Genomic DNA, 18,795 nt, shown 5'->3' on the forward strand with positions numbered 1-18,795 from the left:
CAAAAGCCACTTTTTTTGAGGAGAAAAGTTACTTGTTTGATGGGAAAGCTACATTTTTGGGGTAAAAGTCACTTTTAGGAGACAAAACAGGTTTTGGGGGGGAATAAAGTTGATTTTTGCAGAGGAAAGTTCCTTTATTTAGGGGAAAGTTACCTTTTTTGGGGGGGAAGTCACTTTGGGGGTGACAAAAGACGCCTTTTAAGAGAGAAAAAGTCACTTTTTGGGGACAGAAGTCCCTTTTGGGGGAAGAAAAGTTGCTTTTTGGGGAGAAAAGTTACTTTTTGGCAAGAAAAGACAGGGGTTTTGGGGGGGGGAGAAAAGACAGCGTTTTTGAGGGGGAGAAAATATAGGTTTTTTGGGGTGATAAGCCAGTTTTTGGGAGAGCAGCTACTTTTTGGAATAAACTCGCTTTTTGGGGGAGAATTAGCTCTTTGGGGGGGAAGTTTTGAGGAGAAAACTAACTTTTGAGGGGGGAGAAATCACTTTTTTTTTTTCATGGGGAGGTGTCGTTCCTCAGAGGAACAGTCACTTCTGGGGGGAGAAATGGGGTTTTTTTTGGGTAACAACCCCCCTTTTGGCGGGGGGACGAGGCGGATTTTTGGGGAAGAGAACGGGGTTGGTGTTTTTTTCTTTTTTTTTTTTTTTCTTTTGGGAGAGCCGCCGGTGCCTCCCGGCCGCACACAAAGAGCTGGAGCTGGGCCGCATCCCGACTCCCTCCGCGGGAGGGACCACCCAGCCTGAGCAGAAGGGAAAATTAGAAGGGGGGGGGGGGGGGGGGAAATCCCAAAAAACTCCACCCACGGTTTACGACAGCTCCGGAACGCGGCGGGGCCGAGGTGGAGCCGCTGCACCGCTTCCCGCAGGCTCTGCTGCCCCTCGCCTCCTTCCCCTTCCCTCGTTTGGGGAGGGAGATGCGGGATATGGCACGGGATAAGGGCACGGGATAGGGGTGGCCTCCCCCTGTCCCCATCCAGGGTGTCCCACCCCCCGTGATCCAGCAGCCCCCGCGCAGGGATCGGAGCGTCCGGACTCGTCTCTTTATTCTCCATGAAAGCCAAGGGAACTTCACAGCCTGGCACTGACTCCAGGCGGGGCCCAGCTCCCTGTGGAGGGGCCCAGCTCCCTATGGAGGGGCTCAGCACCCTGTGGAGGGGCTCAGCTCCCTGTGGAGGGGCTCAGCACCCTATGGAGGGGCTCAGCACCCTGTGGAGGGGCTCAGCACCCTATGGAGCGGCCCAGCTCCCTGTGGAGGGGCTCAGCTCCCTGTGGAGGGGCTCAGCTCCCTGTGGAGGGGCTCAGCACCCTGTGGAGGGGCTCAGCTCCCTGTGGAGGGGCTCAGCACCCCGTGGAGGGGCTCAGCACCCTATGGAGGGGCTCAGCACCCTATGGAGGGGCCCAGCAGCCTGTGGAGGGGCTCAGCACCCTGTGGAGGGGCTCAGCTCCCTGTGGAGGGGCTCAGCTCCCTGTGGAGGGGCTCAGCACCCTATGGAGGGGCCCAGCACCTGGCCCCTCCCAGCAGCCTGTGGAGGGGCTCAGCACCCTGTGGAGGGGCTCAGCACCCTATGGAGGGGCCCAGCTCCCTATGGAGGGGCCCAGCTCCCTGTGGAGGGGCTCAGCACCCTATGGAAGGGCCCAGCACCCCGAGCACAGACGGGACCTCCGCCCTCAGCTGAGGAAGCACCCATGGATCAGCCCTCCTGTGCCAATGGCTCCTGCTCCCAGCCCTGTCTGGGACACTGAGATGGAGCCGACAGGGTTGGTGGCACCTGGCGATGGCGGGAACGTCCCCAGTTCTGGAGCCCACCTTGGGCAAAGGCAGCTCGGTGCGTGGACAGACAGACAGACAGACAAATGCCCATCTCCAGCACACGCAGAGATGGGAAGCACATCCCAGTGCAAACCTTTGTGCACGACCTGTGCCCCAGCAGGACAGACAGACAGACAGACAGACAGTGGTTCTGGGGCTGGGTCAGGCCCCAAAACAGGGCACAGCAGCTCGGCACGTCCCGGCCGAGCCCGTCACCGGCTACCAAAGGCACCGAGTCTCCAGTGTCCCTGCGCGTCCCTCTCCGCAGCACAGCGGCCACCACGGATCCACAGCCTGCTCCTACCTCCCTCTTCTCCAGCAAAGCCCCCTCAGCTCTTCCCATGGATCCGGGGTTGGGAAGACAGCTGTTGAGGTGCCGGGAGCCGCCGCTGTGCCGTGGGACGGACGGACGCCAGCTCAGTACCAGGGGTCTGCCCGGTGCTGCTGGTTGTAGAGCTGCAGCTTGATCTGGTCTCGGATCTGGTTGATGAGGAGCTGAGCCAGGATGATGCCCACCAGCTGGAGAGGAGGGAGGAGAGGGAGAGGGGAAAGAGGAGGGAGAGGAGGAGGAGAGAGAAGGAAGGGGAAGGGCAAAGAGAGAGGGAGGGGAAGAAGGAGGGGAGGGGAAGAGGAAGGGGAAGGGAGAGAGGAAGGAGAGATGGAAAAGAGAAGAGGAAGGGGAAAGAGAGAGAAAGGGGAAGGGGAGAGAGAGAAAAAGAGAAAGGAGAGAGAGAAAAAGAGGAACATGAGAGGGAGATGCTGAGGGATACCAGGCACTGTCACCCCTGTGCCCCCTGTGCCCAATATTTGCACTGTTCCCTCACCCAAAATCCTGCCCGGACATCCCCCTGGGATTAACCACATCCTTAAGGCAACTCCCAAATGAGATGGAGCACAAAGTGGAGCTGCGGGACGGATCCTTCTCCCCCCCAGTCCCCGGGGACCCCTGTACCTGGGGGAGGGCCAGCCCCAGGGTGATGCCCCCCAGCAGGAACAGGTTGCTGTGGATCCAGTTGACCAGCTTGTCGATGCAGCCGTTGGTGTAGATGAAGGCACTGGCCTCCAGGTAGCCCTTGTCCTGCATCCCGTGGCCACACATGGTGTTGATGACGGTCTGGGAGGGAGGACAGGGCACAGAGGGGTTGGGGACAGCTCACACCGGGGTCCCTGCTCTTGGGGGGTAGCTGTGGGGTGACCAGGAGCTCTGCCCTCACCTTAGTGTCAAGCGGGGTGTCCCTTCCTCATGTGTTCCCACCCCATCCCTCCAGAGCCAGGCCCCCTAAACACTCCCAGCTCCAAAAAGGGACAATCCCTGGGGGCAGCGTGGGGGAATTCACCACCACCTCATCACAGTAACCTCACCTGGGAGTCCCCAAACCCGGAGAGTGGAATGGGGGACCCAAACCCAGAGGGCAGGATGGGGTTCCATACATTGCCATCGGTGTGTTCCCTCTCCCTGGGAGGGGGCCCCAGGCTCAGCGCAGCCCCAAGGGATGGGGGGAAGAGGCACTGAGTGGGGGCGTTCCCCGAGGCCACCCGGGGTCCCCCCAGGACTCACCTGGTTGGCGTCGTGCAGGCAGCAGGAGAAGGGGACGGAGCAGCGCTCCCGGCTGGGGTTGGTGGCGGTGCAGTTGAAGTACATGTTCTGGGACCAGTCCTTGTAGGACACGCCCCCGCAGCAGCTGAACTGTGGGAAGGGCACGGAGCGCTCAGCAGGGACAGGGACAGTGCCCGGGGGGACAGGACACCGAGGGGTGTTTCTCTTCCCCCACCCCCTTTTCCTCCTGCTCTCCCCAGCCTGCCTGAACAGCATCACCATGAACATCAAATCCTCACGGAGAAGCCACCAACCATCCCCAGCCTGCAGCACCCCACGGATTTAAGCCTGACCCAGGAGTGGGGACACGTTTGTCAGAGGAAAACCCCAGAGCCCCCTCACCTCCTTCTGCCCGAAGTCGATGAGGTTCTGCAGGTCCAGGTCATCCCGGTAGTGCACGATGGCCCCGTTGATGATCTCGCTGACCTTCCCTCGTGCCTGCAGGGCGGACACCAGCGGGGTTGTCACCCAGCAGGACAGGACTGGGGTCACCCAGCCCTCCCTCTGCTCCCCCCACCGTACCCTGTCGGAGAAGACGAAGCCCAGCACGCCGGCCGCCAGCTGCAGGAGGAACACGACGGTCAGGCAGGCGGAGAACTGCGGGAGAGAGGAGTGTGGCGGCGAGGGGACCAGGGGAGAGAGGCCGAGATCCCCCCAGGAGGGTCCCCCAGGAGGGCCTCACCGTCTGCAGCAGGCAGATGTTCTCCCGCAAGGAGCCGATGCAGCCGCAGAAGGTGATGAGGAAGGTGAGGACGCCGACCACGATGAGGAGGATGGCGGGGTCCACTGCCAGGCAGGCCATGGCTGCCTCTGTCACGAGGAGCTGTCACTGGCAGCCCCCACAGAGCCCCCGGGGTCCCCCAGGGATGGGGCAGCCCCGACTGTGGTGCTGGCTCGGGATCAGCCCCGGGTAAGTAGCCCCCCAACCTCACCTGCGTGTTTCAGCAGCCGGGCGTAGACCCCCACGGCCACCATCACCATGGAGATCATCTGCAGAGCAGGATGGGGGGGTTTGTGAGCCCCCCCGGGCACCACCACCCCCATCCCACACCCGGGGGCCCGGCTGAGGCCCCCCCAGAGTCAGGGCTGCAAATGGGGAACCAGAGCTGGACCTGCTGCCTCAGTTTCCTCTTGTCACCTGCAGATGGACACGGTGCCCACCGCGTCCCCACCCCCTGGGAGGTCACACCTGTCCCCACCCCCTGGGAGGCCACCTCTGTCCCCACCCCCTGGGCGGCCACCTCTGTCCCCACCCCCTGGGAGGCCACCTCTGTCCACACCAGCCCTGTTCTGCTACGGGTGACTGGACAGAGGGACGTGGTTTATCGGCAGCGAGAAACTTCCTCAAAAACACGACTGCGAACACGGAAACAACCCCCCGAAAAAAACACCACCCTCCAAAAAACACCCCGCGAAAGCAGGAACAAAAAGGCCCCCCAAAACAAACGAGCAAACAAAATAAATCCCCCCAAGCAGTAAAAGAGTCCCCAAAACTTAAAAAAAACCAAAAAAAACCACAGCACAAAAAAATTCTCAAAACGTTAAAAAAATCCTTAAAACATAAAAGAACTTCAAAAATATTAGAAAAAAATCACAAAAGCCTCAAAACACAGAAAACCACGTGACTTCCACACGTGAGGTGTCCCCCGGGTGGGCTGGGGCCAGGATGGGTCCTGGGGAGATGGTGGGGGCCCAAAAGACTCCCGAACCCCTCTGGAAATGTGGGAATCCTCCACCTCCCAGCGATAAGGGGATGTCCCAGTGGGGTCTTGGGGCTGGGGTCGTGTGGGGGTCCCAGTGGTGTCCTGGAGGTGGGGACAGTCCCAGGGTCTGAGGGGGTCCTTGATGGGGTCCCAGGGATGGAGGGGCTCCAATGGGATCCCACGGGAGTCCGGGGATGGGGGTCCCAGTGGGGTCCAGGGGTGGGGACAGTCCCAGGGGCTGGGGGTCCCTCGGGAATGGGGGGGTCACAGTGGGGGTACCAGGGACAGGGAGAGTCCGGGGATCCCGAGGATAGTGGCTCCCCATGGGGTTCAGGGATGGGGACAGCCCCAGAGTCAGGGGTTCCCAGTGGGGTCCTGAGGGTGGGGGGCACTGTGGGGATCTCAGGGATGAAGGGGGGTCCCAATTAGGTCCAGGGATGGGGCAGGTCCCAGAGGCCTCCAATGGGACCCTGCAGACGGGGTGTCCCGGTGGGTCCCTGGGGATGAGGGGTCCCAGCAGGGTCCAGGAGTGGGCACAGTTCCAGGGGCCGGGAGTGCCTCGGGAATGGGGGGTCAAGGTGGGTTTCTGGGGATGGGGGGGGGTCCCAGTGGGGTTCAGGGATGGAGCAGCCCCAGGGTCTCTCGGTCCCTCAGGAATGGGGTGCCCTGGTAGGTCCCTGGGAATGGGGTATCCCAATAGGGGCCAGGGATGGGGACAGCCCCGGGGTCCGGGAGTCCCTCGGGAGTGGGGGGGTCACGGTGAGTTCCCGGGGATGGGGGGGGATTCAGGGGTCTCTGGGGATGGGGTGGTCCCAATTAGGTCCAGGAATGGGGACAGCCCCAGTGCCCGGGGGTCCCTCGGGAATGGGTGGTCAGGGTGGGGTCCTGGGGATGGGGTGTCCCAATAGGGTCCAGGGGTGGGGACAGTTCCAAGGTCCTGCTGTTCCCCCCCACCCCGCACTCACCCAGAAGAGCAGGTTGAAGAAGAAGAGCACGTACTTCACCACCGGGCTCACGAAGGAGAAATCATCCCCCAGGGGCCTGGCGGGGGCCGCCGCCCGCCTCGCCATGGCCGAGCGGGGCCGAGCGGGGCCGAGCGGGGCCGAGCGGGGCCAACCCGTCCCCGTCCCCTCCGGCTCCGGCCCCGCTTCGGCCCCGCCGCGGGAGCCGCCGGCCCACGACCCGCCCCCTCCCCTTCCCGCCCGCTCATTGGCCCGTCCGCCCGCCCTCTGCCTCTCCATTGGTTGCCCGCCCCGTCACTCAGCCCCGCCGCACCTGTCCGCGCCTTAAGGGGCCAGCGCAGCCCGGGCCCGCTCCCGCTCCCGCTCCCGCTCCCGCTCCCGCTCCCGATCCCGATCCCGCTCCCGCTCCCGCCCGCTCCCGCTCCCGCTCCCGCTCCCGATCCCGATCCCGATCCCGCCGGCATCATCCCGCCGCCCCGAAACTGCCCACACTGTGCGACCCCTGCCAAGGAGAATCCCGGACGGGGAGGGGGATTGTGGAATTGCGCCGCTGTAATTGAAATTAATCATTGATTTCTCTCTCCCTCGGAGGGACACGGGAGAGTCCTCGCCCCTAAGCGTGACCAGCTGAGGTGATGCGGGGTTTTTAGGAAAGGACGTGGGTGAGGCTTCGAGACAAATTTGCTGAAATCAGCCCAAAAACCTTCAGTGCCTACACTGCATCCCCGGTGACCTCTCTGACACGGGGAAATGGGAGCCCCAAACCCATCAAATCTCCTCTCTGCTACTAAAACTGGGAAGCTTGGGTGGATCACGGGATGCAAGGAAGCAGTGGGTCCCTTCCCAGACAGGATCCAACCCTCAAATCCCATTTTTTTTTTTTTTTTTTTTTGCTGGGTTTTACCCTATTTTTTTTAATCACATTTCAGTTTTCTTGGCTAGTGTGGGCAGAGACAAGAGCTGTCACCTTGTCCCATCAGTGTGGCACGAGGTCCCTTTGCTTGGGGGAAGCACCATACCGCAGTTACTAGTTAATTTATTATTATTATTACTCCATTTTATATTATTTCTCTTTGAGGGCTCGTCTTTTCTTCTCCTCCAGGGCTTGTCACGGCTGGAAATCCCCAGGAAGCAGCTGCTGGTGCTGGCACAGCCCTTCCTGGAGGAAGCTTCTTCAGACAGAGGAACCAAAACCAAAAACCCCCTTCGTGCTTTTAGGGTCACCAAGGTGCCACCAAAGAGCCACCATCCAGCCCCAGATCCCGCTGCCCAAGCAGGCATTTCCTTTGGATGCTGCTGGAAGAAGCCCCCATGACCCCCAGGAACGCTGTGGTTGATGCTGGTGGGTCTCCAGAGAGTCCCCTCAGGCAGCACATGAGATCTTGGTGGGGTTGAACCATCCCTGGTCCCCACAGAAGTGCTTCTGCCCCAGCAATGAAGACGAAGGATGCACTTCCTCCTGTCAGATCTGTATGTCCATCCATCAGACCTGTGTGTCCACCCACCAGACCTGTGTGTTTCCCAGAAGATCTACGTGTCCATCCATCAGATCTACATGTCCACTCACCAGATTTATGTGTCCACCCACAAGATCTATGTGTTTCCCAAAAGATCCAGGTGTCCATCCATCAGATTTGTGTGCCCTCCCACCAGATCTATGTGCCCACCCACCAGATCTACGTGTCCATCCATCAGATCTTCATGTTTCCCATCAGATCTATGTGTCCACCCACCAGATCTATGCGTTTCCCAAAAGATCCAGGTGTCCATGCATCAGATTTATGTGTCCATCCATCAGATCTTCATGTTTCCCACCAGATCTATGTGTCCACCCACCAGATCTATGTGTTTTCCAAAAGATCCAGGTGTCCATGCATCAGATTTATGTGTCCATCCATCAGATCTATGTGTTTCCAATCAGATCCAGGATTCCACCCATCAGATCTAGGATTCCACCCATCAGATCTAGGATTCCACCCATCAGATCTAGGTGTCCATCCACTTGTCTCCCAACAGATCTACACGTTCACCCATCAGATTAATAAATCCAGGTGTGAGATCTGTGTCCAGATTAATAATCCAGGATGGGATGGGATGGGATGGGGATGGGACGGGGGCAGGGATGAGCAGGAGGGCACGTGCAGGGAAGGAGGGAGAAGGGAGGCTCTGAGGCCCCCGCTCTGAGCCGCAGTGACCGCCAGGTGGAGGAGGAAGAAGAGGAAGAGGAGGAAGGGCTGAACAGCAGCCGGGGAAGCCCCGCGGAGTCCCAAATTCCCCCCGGCCCTCGCCCTGGGATTCGCGTGGGAGGGGCCGTGTCTGGGGCGGGGCCACCCCTCCCAGCCTTTGGCCGCACCGTGCAGCGGCCGGGGGGGTGTGGGGGTGTATGGGGACCCCCCGGGACACCCCACACTCCATCCCTGCATGGGGACCCTCCCGGGACCCCCACACCCCATCCCTGCACGGGGACCCCCTCAGACTCTCACATCTATCTCTGCAAGGGGACACTTCCCAGGGACCCCCACACACCACCTCTGAAGCGGGACCCCCCTTGCACCCCCATATCCCATCTGGCCCGGGGACACCCACACCCTATCCCTGCACAGGGCCCCCCACTCCAGGACCCTCATCCATGCCCGCACTCCCCCTCCTACCCCCACCCCAGTCCCTCCCACCCCATCCCCCCCAAGTCCCCTCATCCCCCCAGGGGTGGGAAGGAGGGGTCACCCCCCACTCTGGAGCAATGCTCTTTATTTGGGGTCTGAGGGTTTGGCCCCCCTGGCTGTAGGACCCTGGGGTTCAGATGTCCCCCGAAGGGTAGGGAGACCTTGAGCTGCCCCTGCCCATCCCTCAGGGTCCGAGCAGAGCCCCCTGCACCAAACCATCATGCACCCACCCCCTGGCACCCATCCTGCCCCTCTGTGCCTGCCCCCCTGCCCAGAGCATCACCCCAGCCCTGCCCCCCCATTTGGGGCAGTCAGGGCCGTGTCCTGTGCCGGTGTCACACATGGACCTGTCCGGGGGCTGGGGGTGGCCTCAGGTGTGGAGAGTCTTCAGGTCACCCAAGGCCACGGCTCCTCCTTCTCCTCCATCCGCAGCTCCGGAGCCCTGGGCTGGTCCCCGCGCTGAGGGTGACAGTGAGCCGGGGCCACGGGACCCCCAGGTGCCACCCGTGGGCACCCCAGCCCGGCTGTGCCCCCCAGGGCAAGGGGCAGTGCCCTGGTGTCCCCACACAGAGCTGCTCCCCTCTCCATCCCTGTCCCCATCCTCATCCCAGTCACCAGCTTCAACCCCATCTACACCCATGTCTTCATCCTTGTCCTCATTCCACCCCATCCCATCCTCACCCTCATCCCATCCCATCCTCATCCCATCCCACCCTCATCCCCATCCCATCTCATCCCAATCCCATCCTTACCCTCATCCTTATCCCATCCCATCCTCATCCCCATCCCATCCCACCCTCATCCCCATCCCATCCCAATCCCATCCTTACCCTCGTCCTTATCCCATCCCATCCTCATCCTTATCCCCATCCCATCCTCATCCCCATCCTCACCCTCATCCCCATCCCATCCCATCCCACCCTCATCCCCATCCCATCCCAATCCCATCCTTATCCTCATCCCATCCCATCCTTATCCTCATCCTCATCCCACCCCATCCCATCCCACCCTCATCCCCACCCCATCCTCACTCTCATCCCCATCCCATCCCAATCCCATCCTTATCCTCATCCCATCCCCATCCCACCCTCATCCACATCCCTATCCCATCCTCATCCCATCCCCTTCTCATCCCCATCCTGACTCCACAAGGGAGCTGGAAAACCCCTCCCTCCCCACCCAGAAGCCCACCCCCGGCTGGACCAGGGCGTCCCCAGCTGCCCCCCATCCCGCAACATCGACATCCTCCCACCCCCAGCACCCACATCCCCCCACAGCACCCACCTGTGCCCCCCCAGCATGCCCCTGTCCCCCCCCAGCACCCACCTGTGCCCCCCCCAGCACCCACCTGTGCCCCCGCGTGCCCCCCCAGCACCCACCTGTGCCCCCCCAGCATGCCCCTTTCCCCCCCAGCACCCACCTGTGCCCCCCCACCCACCTGTGCACCCCACCTGTGCCCCCCCCAGCACCCACCTGTGCCCCCCCGGCAGCGCCGCCCGCAGCGGGTGCAGAGCAGGACGGCGATGGCGGCGGCGGTGAAGGTGGCCGTGAGCACACACACCACCAGCAGCATGTCCGGCTCCACGGCCTCCGGGGCCTCTGCTGAGCAGCACCGGGGGATGGGGACGAGAGACAGACCCCTCCCTGACGCTCCCAGCCCCGTGCCAGACTGGGGGACCCCAAAGTGCCAGGGGGTGCAGAGCGGGGGGCACCGGGCACCACCCAGGAGCGGACAGGGGACTGAGTGGGTGATGGACACGCCAGGGAGTGGAAGGGACCCCTAAACGTGCCAGGGGTGCAGAGTGGGGGACACTGGGTACCTCCCAGATGGGGACAAAGGTGGGACAGGTGATGGACACCTCAGGGAATGGGGGACTCCCAGATTGCCAGGGGTGCAGAGTGGGGGACACTGGGAACCACCCAGATGGGGACAGGGCTGGAGCAGGTGACACAGGCATAAGGGAATGGGGAACCCCCAAACTGCCAGGGGTGCAGAGTAGGGGACACTGGGCACCACCCAGATGGGGACAGGGCTGGAGCAGGTGATGGAGCAGGTGACAGATGCATCAGAGAATGGGGGACACCCTGAAACATGTCAGGGGGTGCAGAACAAGGGGCACCTGGCATCACCCAGGGTAGGGGGATAGGGATGGACCAGGAGACTGAGCAGGTGATGGACACGCCAGGGAATGGGAGGGACCCCTAAATGTGCCATGGGGATGCAGAGTAGGGGACACTGGGGACCATCCAGATGGAGACAGGGGTGGAGCAGGTGATACATGCATAAGGGAATGGGGAACCCCCAATTGCCAGGGGGTGCAGAGTGGGGGACAACGGGCACCACCCAGATGGGGACAAAGGCAGAACAGGACAAAGAGCAGGTGAGAGACACAGCAGGGAATGGGGAGGATCCCCAAATTCAGAGCAGGAAAACAGCAGGCACTACCCAGGTGTGGACAGGGTTGGACACAGGGGGACCCCCAAACCGGACAGTGTCACACCCCCCCCCCCCCACGCCCCCCTAGTCACCTGCCACGGCGGGCTGCAGCTCCAGGGAGCAGAGGAGCTGCGGGGCAGCATCACGAGCCACGTAGCAGGAATAATTCCCGAAATCGGGGTGGCTGAGGTTCCTCAGCAGCAGGGACACACCGCTGTCCCCCGTCCCCACGGCACAGAAGGAGACCCTGCCCCCGAAGCGGCCTGGGGGCTCCGCGGGCGGGTGCCCGCCCAGGCGGTGGCTGAGCACGGGGACGGGGGGGCGATCGCCGGCCTGGTGGGTGCAGCTGAGGGTGACCCCGCGCAGGTGTCCCCAGGGCTGGGGGCTGCAGGGCAGACAGGCGTCCTCGCCGATGGCCGCGGTGACGGTGACAGTGACGGGGGGCTGGTCTGCGGGGGGGGGACAGCGGGGTCACCCCACAGTGACCCCGGAGGGGGATGGGGGGATGGGGGTATGGAGCTGGACATCCCCCGGGACGAGGGGTGGGATCCCGGGGACAGGAGGGCACCGCTGAGGATGAGACCGGTGATGCCAGCGGGGTTGAGCGTCGGCTCCTGCCAAGAACAAGGGCTCGGTGGTGCCAAAGCAGCCGCCCCGTGAGTCACCGCCATGCCGGGAACATCCTCCCGTGTCCCTGCCCGCAGCCTCCCCGGCGCCTTCGGGGTGCCCGCACTGCTGTCCCCATGCAAGGGAGGAAAGGGGTGTGGAAAGGGGGGATCCCCGGGGAGGGGGGGGGTCTGCCCGGACCCCCCACCCCGCTGCCGGTGGGTACCTGCCCGGGTGAGGAGGGGAAGCAGAGCCCAGAGCGCCACAACGGGGACCGGCACCATCCTGCGGGCATCCGGACCCACCGCCCGGGCAGCGCCTGGAGAACACGGGCACGTCACCCGCGGCAGGAGGTCACCCCAAAACCTGCCCCCCCACGGCGAGGGAGGAGACCCCGGGGGCGTCCAACACCCCCCCATCCAGGGAGGGCTGGGGCGTTATGGGGCTGGGCAGTTATAGGGGCCGGGGGGGTTATGGAGCTGGGGGCTGGGACACCCATAGGGCAGGGGCTGGGACACTTATAGGGGAGGGGTCGGGGCAGTTGTGGGACTGGGGGCTGGGGCAGCTGTGGGACAGGGGCCGGGGGCTGGGACACCTATAGGGCAGGGGCTGGCGGGGTTATGGGGCTGGGGGCTGGGATACCCACAGGGCAGGGGCTGGGGGGGGTAAAGGGACAGGGGACTGAGCAGATATAGGGCAGGGGGCGGGGGAGTTATAGGTTTGGGGGCTAGGGCAGCTGTGGGGCAGGGGCCGGGGTCTGGGGCAGCTACAGGGCAGGGGCTGGGGGGCTTATAGGGCAGAGGAAGTGGGCGGCTATAGGGCAGGGGGCTGGGCATCCATAGGGCAGGGGTATAGGGCGGGGCGGTGGCCAGCAGCCCCCCGCCCCCGTGGGATGCTCCGAGCCCCGGCAGCGCCCTCCCCGTTACCGTCCGGGGAGGGCTGGGGGGGCATCCCCCGGCCGGCCCCGCGCCCCTCACCGTGGCCTCCCGGCTGCCGCCCGCCCGCCGGTGCCGCGCTCAGACCCGGAGCCGCCCCGGCCCCGCCCAGCTGAGCCCCACCCATCCAGCTGTGCCCCCGCCCCATCCAGCTGAGCCCCACCCATCCAGCTGGGCCCCACCCATCCAGCTGAGCCCCACCCATCCAGCTGGGCCCCACCCATCCAGCTGTGCCCCCGCCCCATCCAGCTGTGCCCCCACCCCATCCAACTGTGCCCCTGCCCCATCCAGCTGTGCCCCCACCCCATCCAACTGTGCCCCTGCCCCATCCAGCTGTGCCCCACCCATCCAGCTGTGCCCCACCCATCCAGCTGTGCCCCCACCCCATCCAACTGTGCCCCTGCCCCATCCAGCTGTGCCCCCACCCCATCCAACTGTGCCCCTGCCCCATCCAGCTGTGCCCCACCCATCCAGCTGTGCCCCACCCATCCAGCTGTGCCCCAGCCAGCCGTGACTCACCTCGTTGTACCCCAGCCAGCTGTGCCCCTGCCAAACCCAGATGTGCCCCACCCAACTCTTTCTACCCCATCCAGCTGTGCCCCTGCCCCATCCAGCTGTGCTCCTGCCCCCTCCAGCTGTGCCCATCCCCACCCACCCATGGGTGCAGCTGTGGGTCCCGGGGGATTCCCTCAGCACGTGGAACCACAAAATGAGGCGGAACAGGAAACACAAGGGAAGGATCAATCATGTTTTTATTAACATATAAGGTACAAATACAGTATATGTTTATTTTTTATTATGTTAAGAGTATGTAATATTTTACATCATACACCAAATCGGTAATAATTCCGTAATTTTAGATTATATGCAAAATATACAATAATCATATGTTTTGTATTACATACAATACATGTTATATAGGAAATGGATCTTAACATAAAATCACAGGATGTGATAACATAATTTGATAATGTAATGGAATTAGGCTAGAACAGAACACCATTAGATCCCTTTCTGTCTGCCACAGATCACAACAAAATTACCACTAGGAAAGCAATATTACATATATTACAAGAATAAAGCAAATATATGTATATTACTTGTCAGTGCATAATTCCAGCAGTGACATAAATATACGTGACATTGATAAAAATAGGCAATAATAGTACCTTTTATATTAGATGCAAAAATAGGTAATATTTACATTTTTATGATACACATTTCACATAAATGTGAAATTATATAGTATGATATGATACAATACCATATGATATTATGTAATGTGATGTAATACATGAATGTATATAACGGATTTATAATTGAATAAAGAAATATTATCTAGTTTGGGTAGATAGTGACTTTGTTTTTTGAGCCCTCCTTCACTGCCAGGGGTTCAGCTCCAGAGCTGTGGATCCCACCGGGCACAAGGATTGGTGCCTTTGTTTCCATGAACTTATTAAAATGACTATAAATCACTATTCCCATAAATTACTTTGGTATTAGTGACCATTATTGCCTTCTGCCACCGTAGTATAAAACACTGTCAGCACTGGCAATCACTAACAATAATATCAGTGCTACTAACACAGGCCAGAAGTAGGAGTAAGAATTACAGATTATTAGTTTATTTGTGGATTATTGCTACTAATAATCACAGAGTAGTATTAATGGTGGTAATTAATATAGTGATATTAGTGGTAATAACACAGACTAATAATAAGAATACAAACTAACTAGTAGTAAGAGTGCAGATTACCATTAGTAATCTTAATGTAATAACATCAGTAGTAGTTAAAATAGTAATACTGGTGGTAATACAAACTAACAGTAATACATTGTGAGTAATAAGACTATGGTAATATTACAACACAAATTGTTATTAGTAACACATATCAATATTAATAAATTACAAACAGACGATAATTATACATATTGTTGTGCTAATACAGCGTTGTATTAATATCAGTGGTAGTTAATATTGTGATGCTCGTGGCAACAACACATACTAATAGTAACAATATAAGTAATAAGATCAATAGTAAAAATAGAGGTTATTAATTATAAAACATTACTATTAATAATCTGTAATTTTTTACAGCAGATACCTATAAATTACTATTTGCTTGTGTTGAGTAAAGCCAGAGGGCAGTAGAAGCTGCTATGAGCTACTATAAGCTTACTACCAGCAAATCAAACAGATACTGACTATGATTAGCTATTCCAAATTACAACTAATGAAGCAACAGGAGTGCTAATGATTAATTGTATTATGGAGACATCAAATCCTACATTTGATTTCGAGGTGCCACCAGTTCAAGGCCAGCTCGGAGCCACCTGGGCTAGAGGAAGGTGTCCCTGCCACGGCAGGGGGTGGCACTGGGTGGTCATTGAGGTCCTTTCCAACCCAAACCATTCCAGGGGTCTATGACTCCGTGCTGGCCCTCTCCCCCCATCCCAAGGTCACCATGCCCAGCCCACGGAACCGGCCCCTCTGTGACATCAGCCCCGGCCTGGGGGCACCAGCAGGGCCGTGGGGGCAGCACTGGAGGCGACCCCCCGCTCCTGGCACTGCCACCCATGGCTTGGCTGTGGCTCCTGGTCCTGCTGGCCCTGGTCAGGCCCGTGGGTGGCACCTGGGACACCTGCGGGTCAGTGGCCCTGGGACGTGGGAGGGAGCTCGGGAACACTGGGGGGGTTCCCAGCAGAACGGGGGCACAGACGTGCCCTCGGGGGTCCCTGGCCCTGCTGCCCCTCAGAGCAGTGTGGGGGGACAACAGGGGACCTGAGCGGCCCCTGGGCAGGGCAGTGATGGCTCTGTGCTTCCAGAGGGACCTGCGGGCTCCGGCCCATGGCTTCCGACCACAACTCCCTGCTGCCCGACTACGACCCCGCAGATGCTGCCGATGGACCTTTGGAGTCTTCCGACGGCACCGCATGGGGAACAGGGGGAGTCACTGTCCGTTCAGGGGCCTGGCCTGGCATCGTCAGCATCCAGGCCAGCTGGGAGAACGGCACATGGCACATGTGTGCAGGGGCCCTCATCCACCCCAAGTGGGTCCTCACGGTCGCCCACTGCTTCTTCGGGGTTGGGTAAGGAGGGGCAGGGACAGGGATGTCCCCACAGCTTGGGCACGTGCCCAGTCTGGGAAGGGAAGGGCTGGGCTGCCCCAGCCTCTGGCTCTGCTCCCTCTCAGTCCTCTCTCCATCTGCCCCAAGGGATGTCTCCAAATGGGAGGTGGTGCTTGGGGCCACTGATCTGACCGAGCTGGGCCCCGAGGCAGAGTTGCACCGCATCCAGAGGCTCCTGGTGCACCAGCACTATGCACCTGCCTTGGCAAGGAACAACATCGCCCTGCTGGAGCTGGACGAGCCCGTGGAGTGCAGCGACTACATCCAGCTGGGCTGTGTGCCCAACACTCCCCTGAGCGTGTCACAGATGAAAACCTGCTACATCGCGGGCTGGAGAACCACCTTGGATAGTGGTGAGTTCCCAAACAGGACGTGGGCACTGAGGCTGAGCTTGGGGACACGGGCTGGGCTTCCCAAGAGCAGAGGCCAAAGCCAGAGCCAGGCTGCAGGACATGAGCCCCGGCACAGAGGGGCCTGGCCCTGGCCCAGAGCCAACAGCAGGGCCCCAGCGGGACAGCGCTGCTCCAAGGCTGCCCCCAGCCAGGGCAGGGCACCAAGGCCCGAGCTGCGGGGGCTCATTGCCCTCTGTGCTCCAGCTCTCAGACCACGCCTGGTGCTGCAGGAGGCCAAGGTGCGGCTCATCGATGTGCAGCTCTGCAACAGCAGCCGCTGGTACGGGGGGGCCGTGCACCCCCACGACCTGTGCGCTGGGTACCCGCGGGGCGGCATCGACACCTGCCAGGTGGGAGCGTGGCACCAGTCCCTCAGACCTGCCAGCACAGGGACCCCCTGACCCCAAACATGGCACGGGCTGGGCCTGGGTCCCCTCGGGTCCCCATCGCTGCCAGGGCTGCCCTGTCCCATGTCCCCTATCCCAGGGCTGCCCTGTCCCGTGTCCCCTATCCCAGGGCTGCCCTGTCCCATGTCCCCTATCCCAGGGCTGCCTTCCCCTTTCCTATCCGTGGGTCCCTGTCCCCTATCCCAGGGCTGCCCTGTCCCATGTCCTCTGTCCCAGAAAGGTCCCTGTCCCACATCCCCTATCCCAGAGCTCCCTCCCCTTCCCCATCCTCGGGTCCCTGTCCCATCTCCCAGGGCTCTGCACATCCCTGCTCACTGTGCTGAGATGGGAGAGAGCCTCAACTTAAAAAAACCCCAACCTGCTCCCAGCCGAGGCTCTGGAGGCTCCAGCTCCCAGGCAGAGCCTTCCCATGCTGGGAATGTGGCTCTGGCAGGGGCTGGGAGAGAGGAGCCAGTCCTGCTGCTGCAGCAGCCCCCCACAAACCCTGAGCCCTCTCTCCTGCTGCAGGGGGACAGCGGGGGTCCCCTGGTCTGCAAGGACATGAGAGCCGACTACTTCTGGTTCGTGGGAATGACCAGCTGGGGAAAAGGCTGTGCTGGGGCCAAACGACCCGGGATCTTCACCTCCACCCAGGAATTCCACAACTGGATCCTGATCCAGATGGGATTGCTCCCAGTAGTAACAGCCATTCCAACGCCAGAACCAACCACTACCTCGACTCCTGAGCAGAATCCAGAGCCAGAGTCCATCCTGACATCTATGGAGACACTGATGCCAATGGAACTGGGAAATTTTACAGCCATTTCAATCCAACAGCAGATACTGGGGCAATTCTTCAACCTGCTCCTGGAGCTCCTGCAGTTCCTAAGGGCCAAAATGGATTGATCAGAAGGATGAGCAGATCCAGTTCTGGCTGCAGTGGACTAAGACCATTCCCTGTTGGGGCCACAACTGTGGGGTCAAAGGCAGCCCTGGTGCCCAGGGCTGCTGTCCTGCCCATGCTCCTCCCCTGAGCCCACCCTGATGGTGAAGTTTAGTGTCCTACTGAAATAAAGTTGTTTGTGTTCCCCATTTACCTTGTTTTCAGCCCAATTCAGTCTCCTGTGTAAGGTAAGGATGAGAAAATCGAGGAGGCAGGAGAGAAAATAAGCAGGATTGGCCCCTGCTTTTGGAGGAGACAAGGGCGGAGACAGGGAGGAGGGGAGAGAGGGGAGGGGAAGGGGCATCAGCACCAGTCCCACACACAGACTGCTGGCTGGCTGCTGCTGGCACTGAGCCCTGCACCCAAACCCCACAGGCTGCCAAACAAACTCCTGCGGCCCAGCTTTCCCACGGCACAGCCTCAGGTGTCCCATTCCTGGGAAAAGCCATTTCCTAAAGGAGCGGGGCAGCAACAGGAGCAGCTGGAGCGGGGAGTCCTGGAGCCGCGAGGGCCATGGAGGTGCTGGAGGATGCCCACCCTGAGCTGCTGCTGCCCAGCCAGGCGTGTCCCCTCTGCACCAAGGTGCTGCCCCTGGGGCTGCCGGGACCCCCCATCCCACCCTCCAGCCCAGGGGGGATCTCTGGATCCAGGACGTGCCCTCTGCTCCTCCTGGATCCTGTGAGATCCACCTCCAAGGAGCTGTGGTGGCTCTGGAGAAGCTGCTGGAGCCTGGTCCCTCCTGGGATGTGTCACAGCTCCCGTCAAAGGCTGAACATCCCACACGGAGCGCAGGCCCTGCCCCACACTCCTGACAGGGTTGGGGGTCTCCCTGACCCCCATTTGCCTTCCCAGCACCCCGTTAGTCCAAGGGGTGCCCGAGCTGGGGCCGTGGGGCAGCTCTAAGGCTGAGCTTGGTTAGTTGGGCTGGGGGGTCTGGTGGGTTTGGGGTGTCAGTGTGTCCCTGTGCAGCTGTGGCTGAGGGAGAGCCTGGAACAGGCCCAGGCCCAGGCTCCAGGGAGGCATCACAGGAGCCCTGATCCTGCAGCCCAGGAGCTCCATGGCATGAGCCAAGCGAGACACAAGGTCCCAGCCCACGGATCTCCCCCGATCCCAGCTGGTTCTGCTCCTCAGGCACACGGCTCCAGCCCCACAGCAGCCTCCCTGCCCCAGGCTGGCCGAGCCAGCCCCCAGGACTCACCTTTCCCAGCTCAAATAGCACCGGGCTCCGGCCCCAG

The 18,795-nt window shown here is 60.6% G+C and overlaps 3 protein-coding genes across 5 annotated transcripts; 1 reads left to right on the forward strand and 2 right to left on the reverse strand.

The window, feature by feature from the left end:
• Positions 1 to 1,875: 1,875 nt before the first annotated feature.
• TSPAN33 (tetraspanin 33) lies at positions 1,876 to 6,223 on the reverse strand. Of its 3 annotated transcripts, none has more exons than XM_027732741.2 (8): positions 6,073 to 6,223; positions 4,337 to 4,394; positions 4,087 to 4,214; positions 3,927 to 3,965; positions 3,747 to 3,842; positions 3,366 to 3,494; positions 2,760 to 2,921; positions 1,876 to 2,326 (listed from the first exon to the last, which is right to left on the reverse strand). In XM_027732741.2, the coding sequence occupies exons 1-8, from the start codon at positions 6,175 to 6,177 to the stop codon at positions 2,225 to 2,227; spliced, it is 819 nt and encodes a 272-aa protein (XP_027588542.1). In that variant the 5' UTR covers positions 6,178 to 6,223; the 3' UTR covers positions 1,876 to 2,224. The 3 variants fall into 3 exon arrangements, with proteins under 3 accessions (XP_027588542.1, XP_027588541.1, XP_039243392.1); XM_027732740.2 differs by having other exon boundaries at positions 3,927 to 4,001; positions 6,073 to 6,222; XM_039387458.1 differs by having other exon boundaries at positions 3,927 to 4,001; positions 6,107 to 6,179.
• Positions 6,224 to 8,828: 2,605 nt separating this feature from the next.
• LOC120324505 lies at positions 8,829 to 12,785 on the reverse strand. The gene is made up of 5 exons (XM_039387455.1): positions 12,753 to 12,785; positions 12,002 to 12,094; positions 11,262 to 11,618; positions 10,206 to 10,334; positions 8,829 to 9,191 (listed from the first exon to the last, which is right to left on the reverse strand). The coding sequence occupies exons 2-5, from the start codon at positions 12,057 to 12,059 to the stop codon at positions 9,103 to 9,105; spliced, it is 633 nt and encodes a 210-aa protein (XP_039243389.1). The 5' UTR covers positions 12,060 to 12,094; positions 12,753 to 12,785; the 3' UTR covers positions 8,829 to 9,102.
• Positions 12,786 to 15,250: 2,465 nt separating this feature from the next.
• LOC113982194 (acrosin-like) lies at positions 15,251 to 17,713 on the forward strand. The gene is made up of 5 exons (XM_027710209.2): positions 15,251 to 15,358; positions 15,537 to 15,800; positions 15,927 to 16,192; positions 16,436 to 16,581; positions 17,146 to 17,713. Exons 1-5 carry the CDS (start codon positions 15,288 to 15,290, stop codon positions 17,521 to 17,523), a joined length of 1,125 nt encoding a protein of 374 aa, XP_027566010.2. The 5' UTR covers positions 15,251 to 15,287; the 3' UTR covers positions 17,524 to 17,713.
• The last annotated feature ends 1,082 nt before the right edge of the window (positions 17,714 to 18,795 follow it).

Source organism: Pipra filicauda, unplaced genomic scaffold (genome assembly GCF_003945595.2).
Source record: "Pipra filicauda isolate LSUMZ 115617 unplaced genomic scaffold, ASM394559v2 scaffold566_size300873_pilon, whole genome shotgun sequence".
Lineage (NCBI taxonomy): Eukaryota > Metazoa > Chordata > Aves > Passeriformes > Pipridae > Pipra > Pipra filicauda.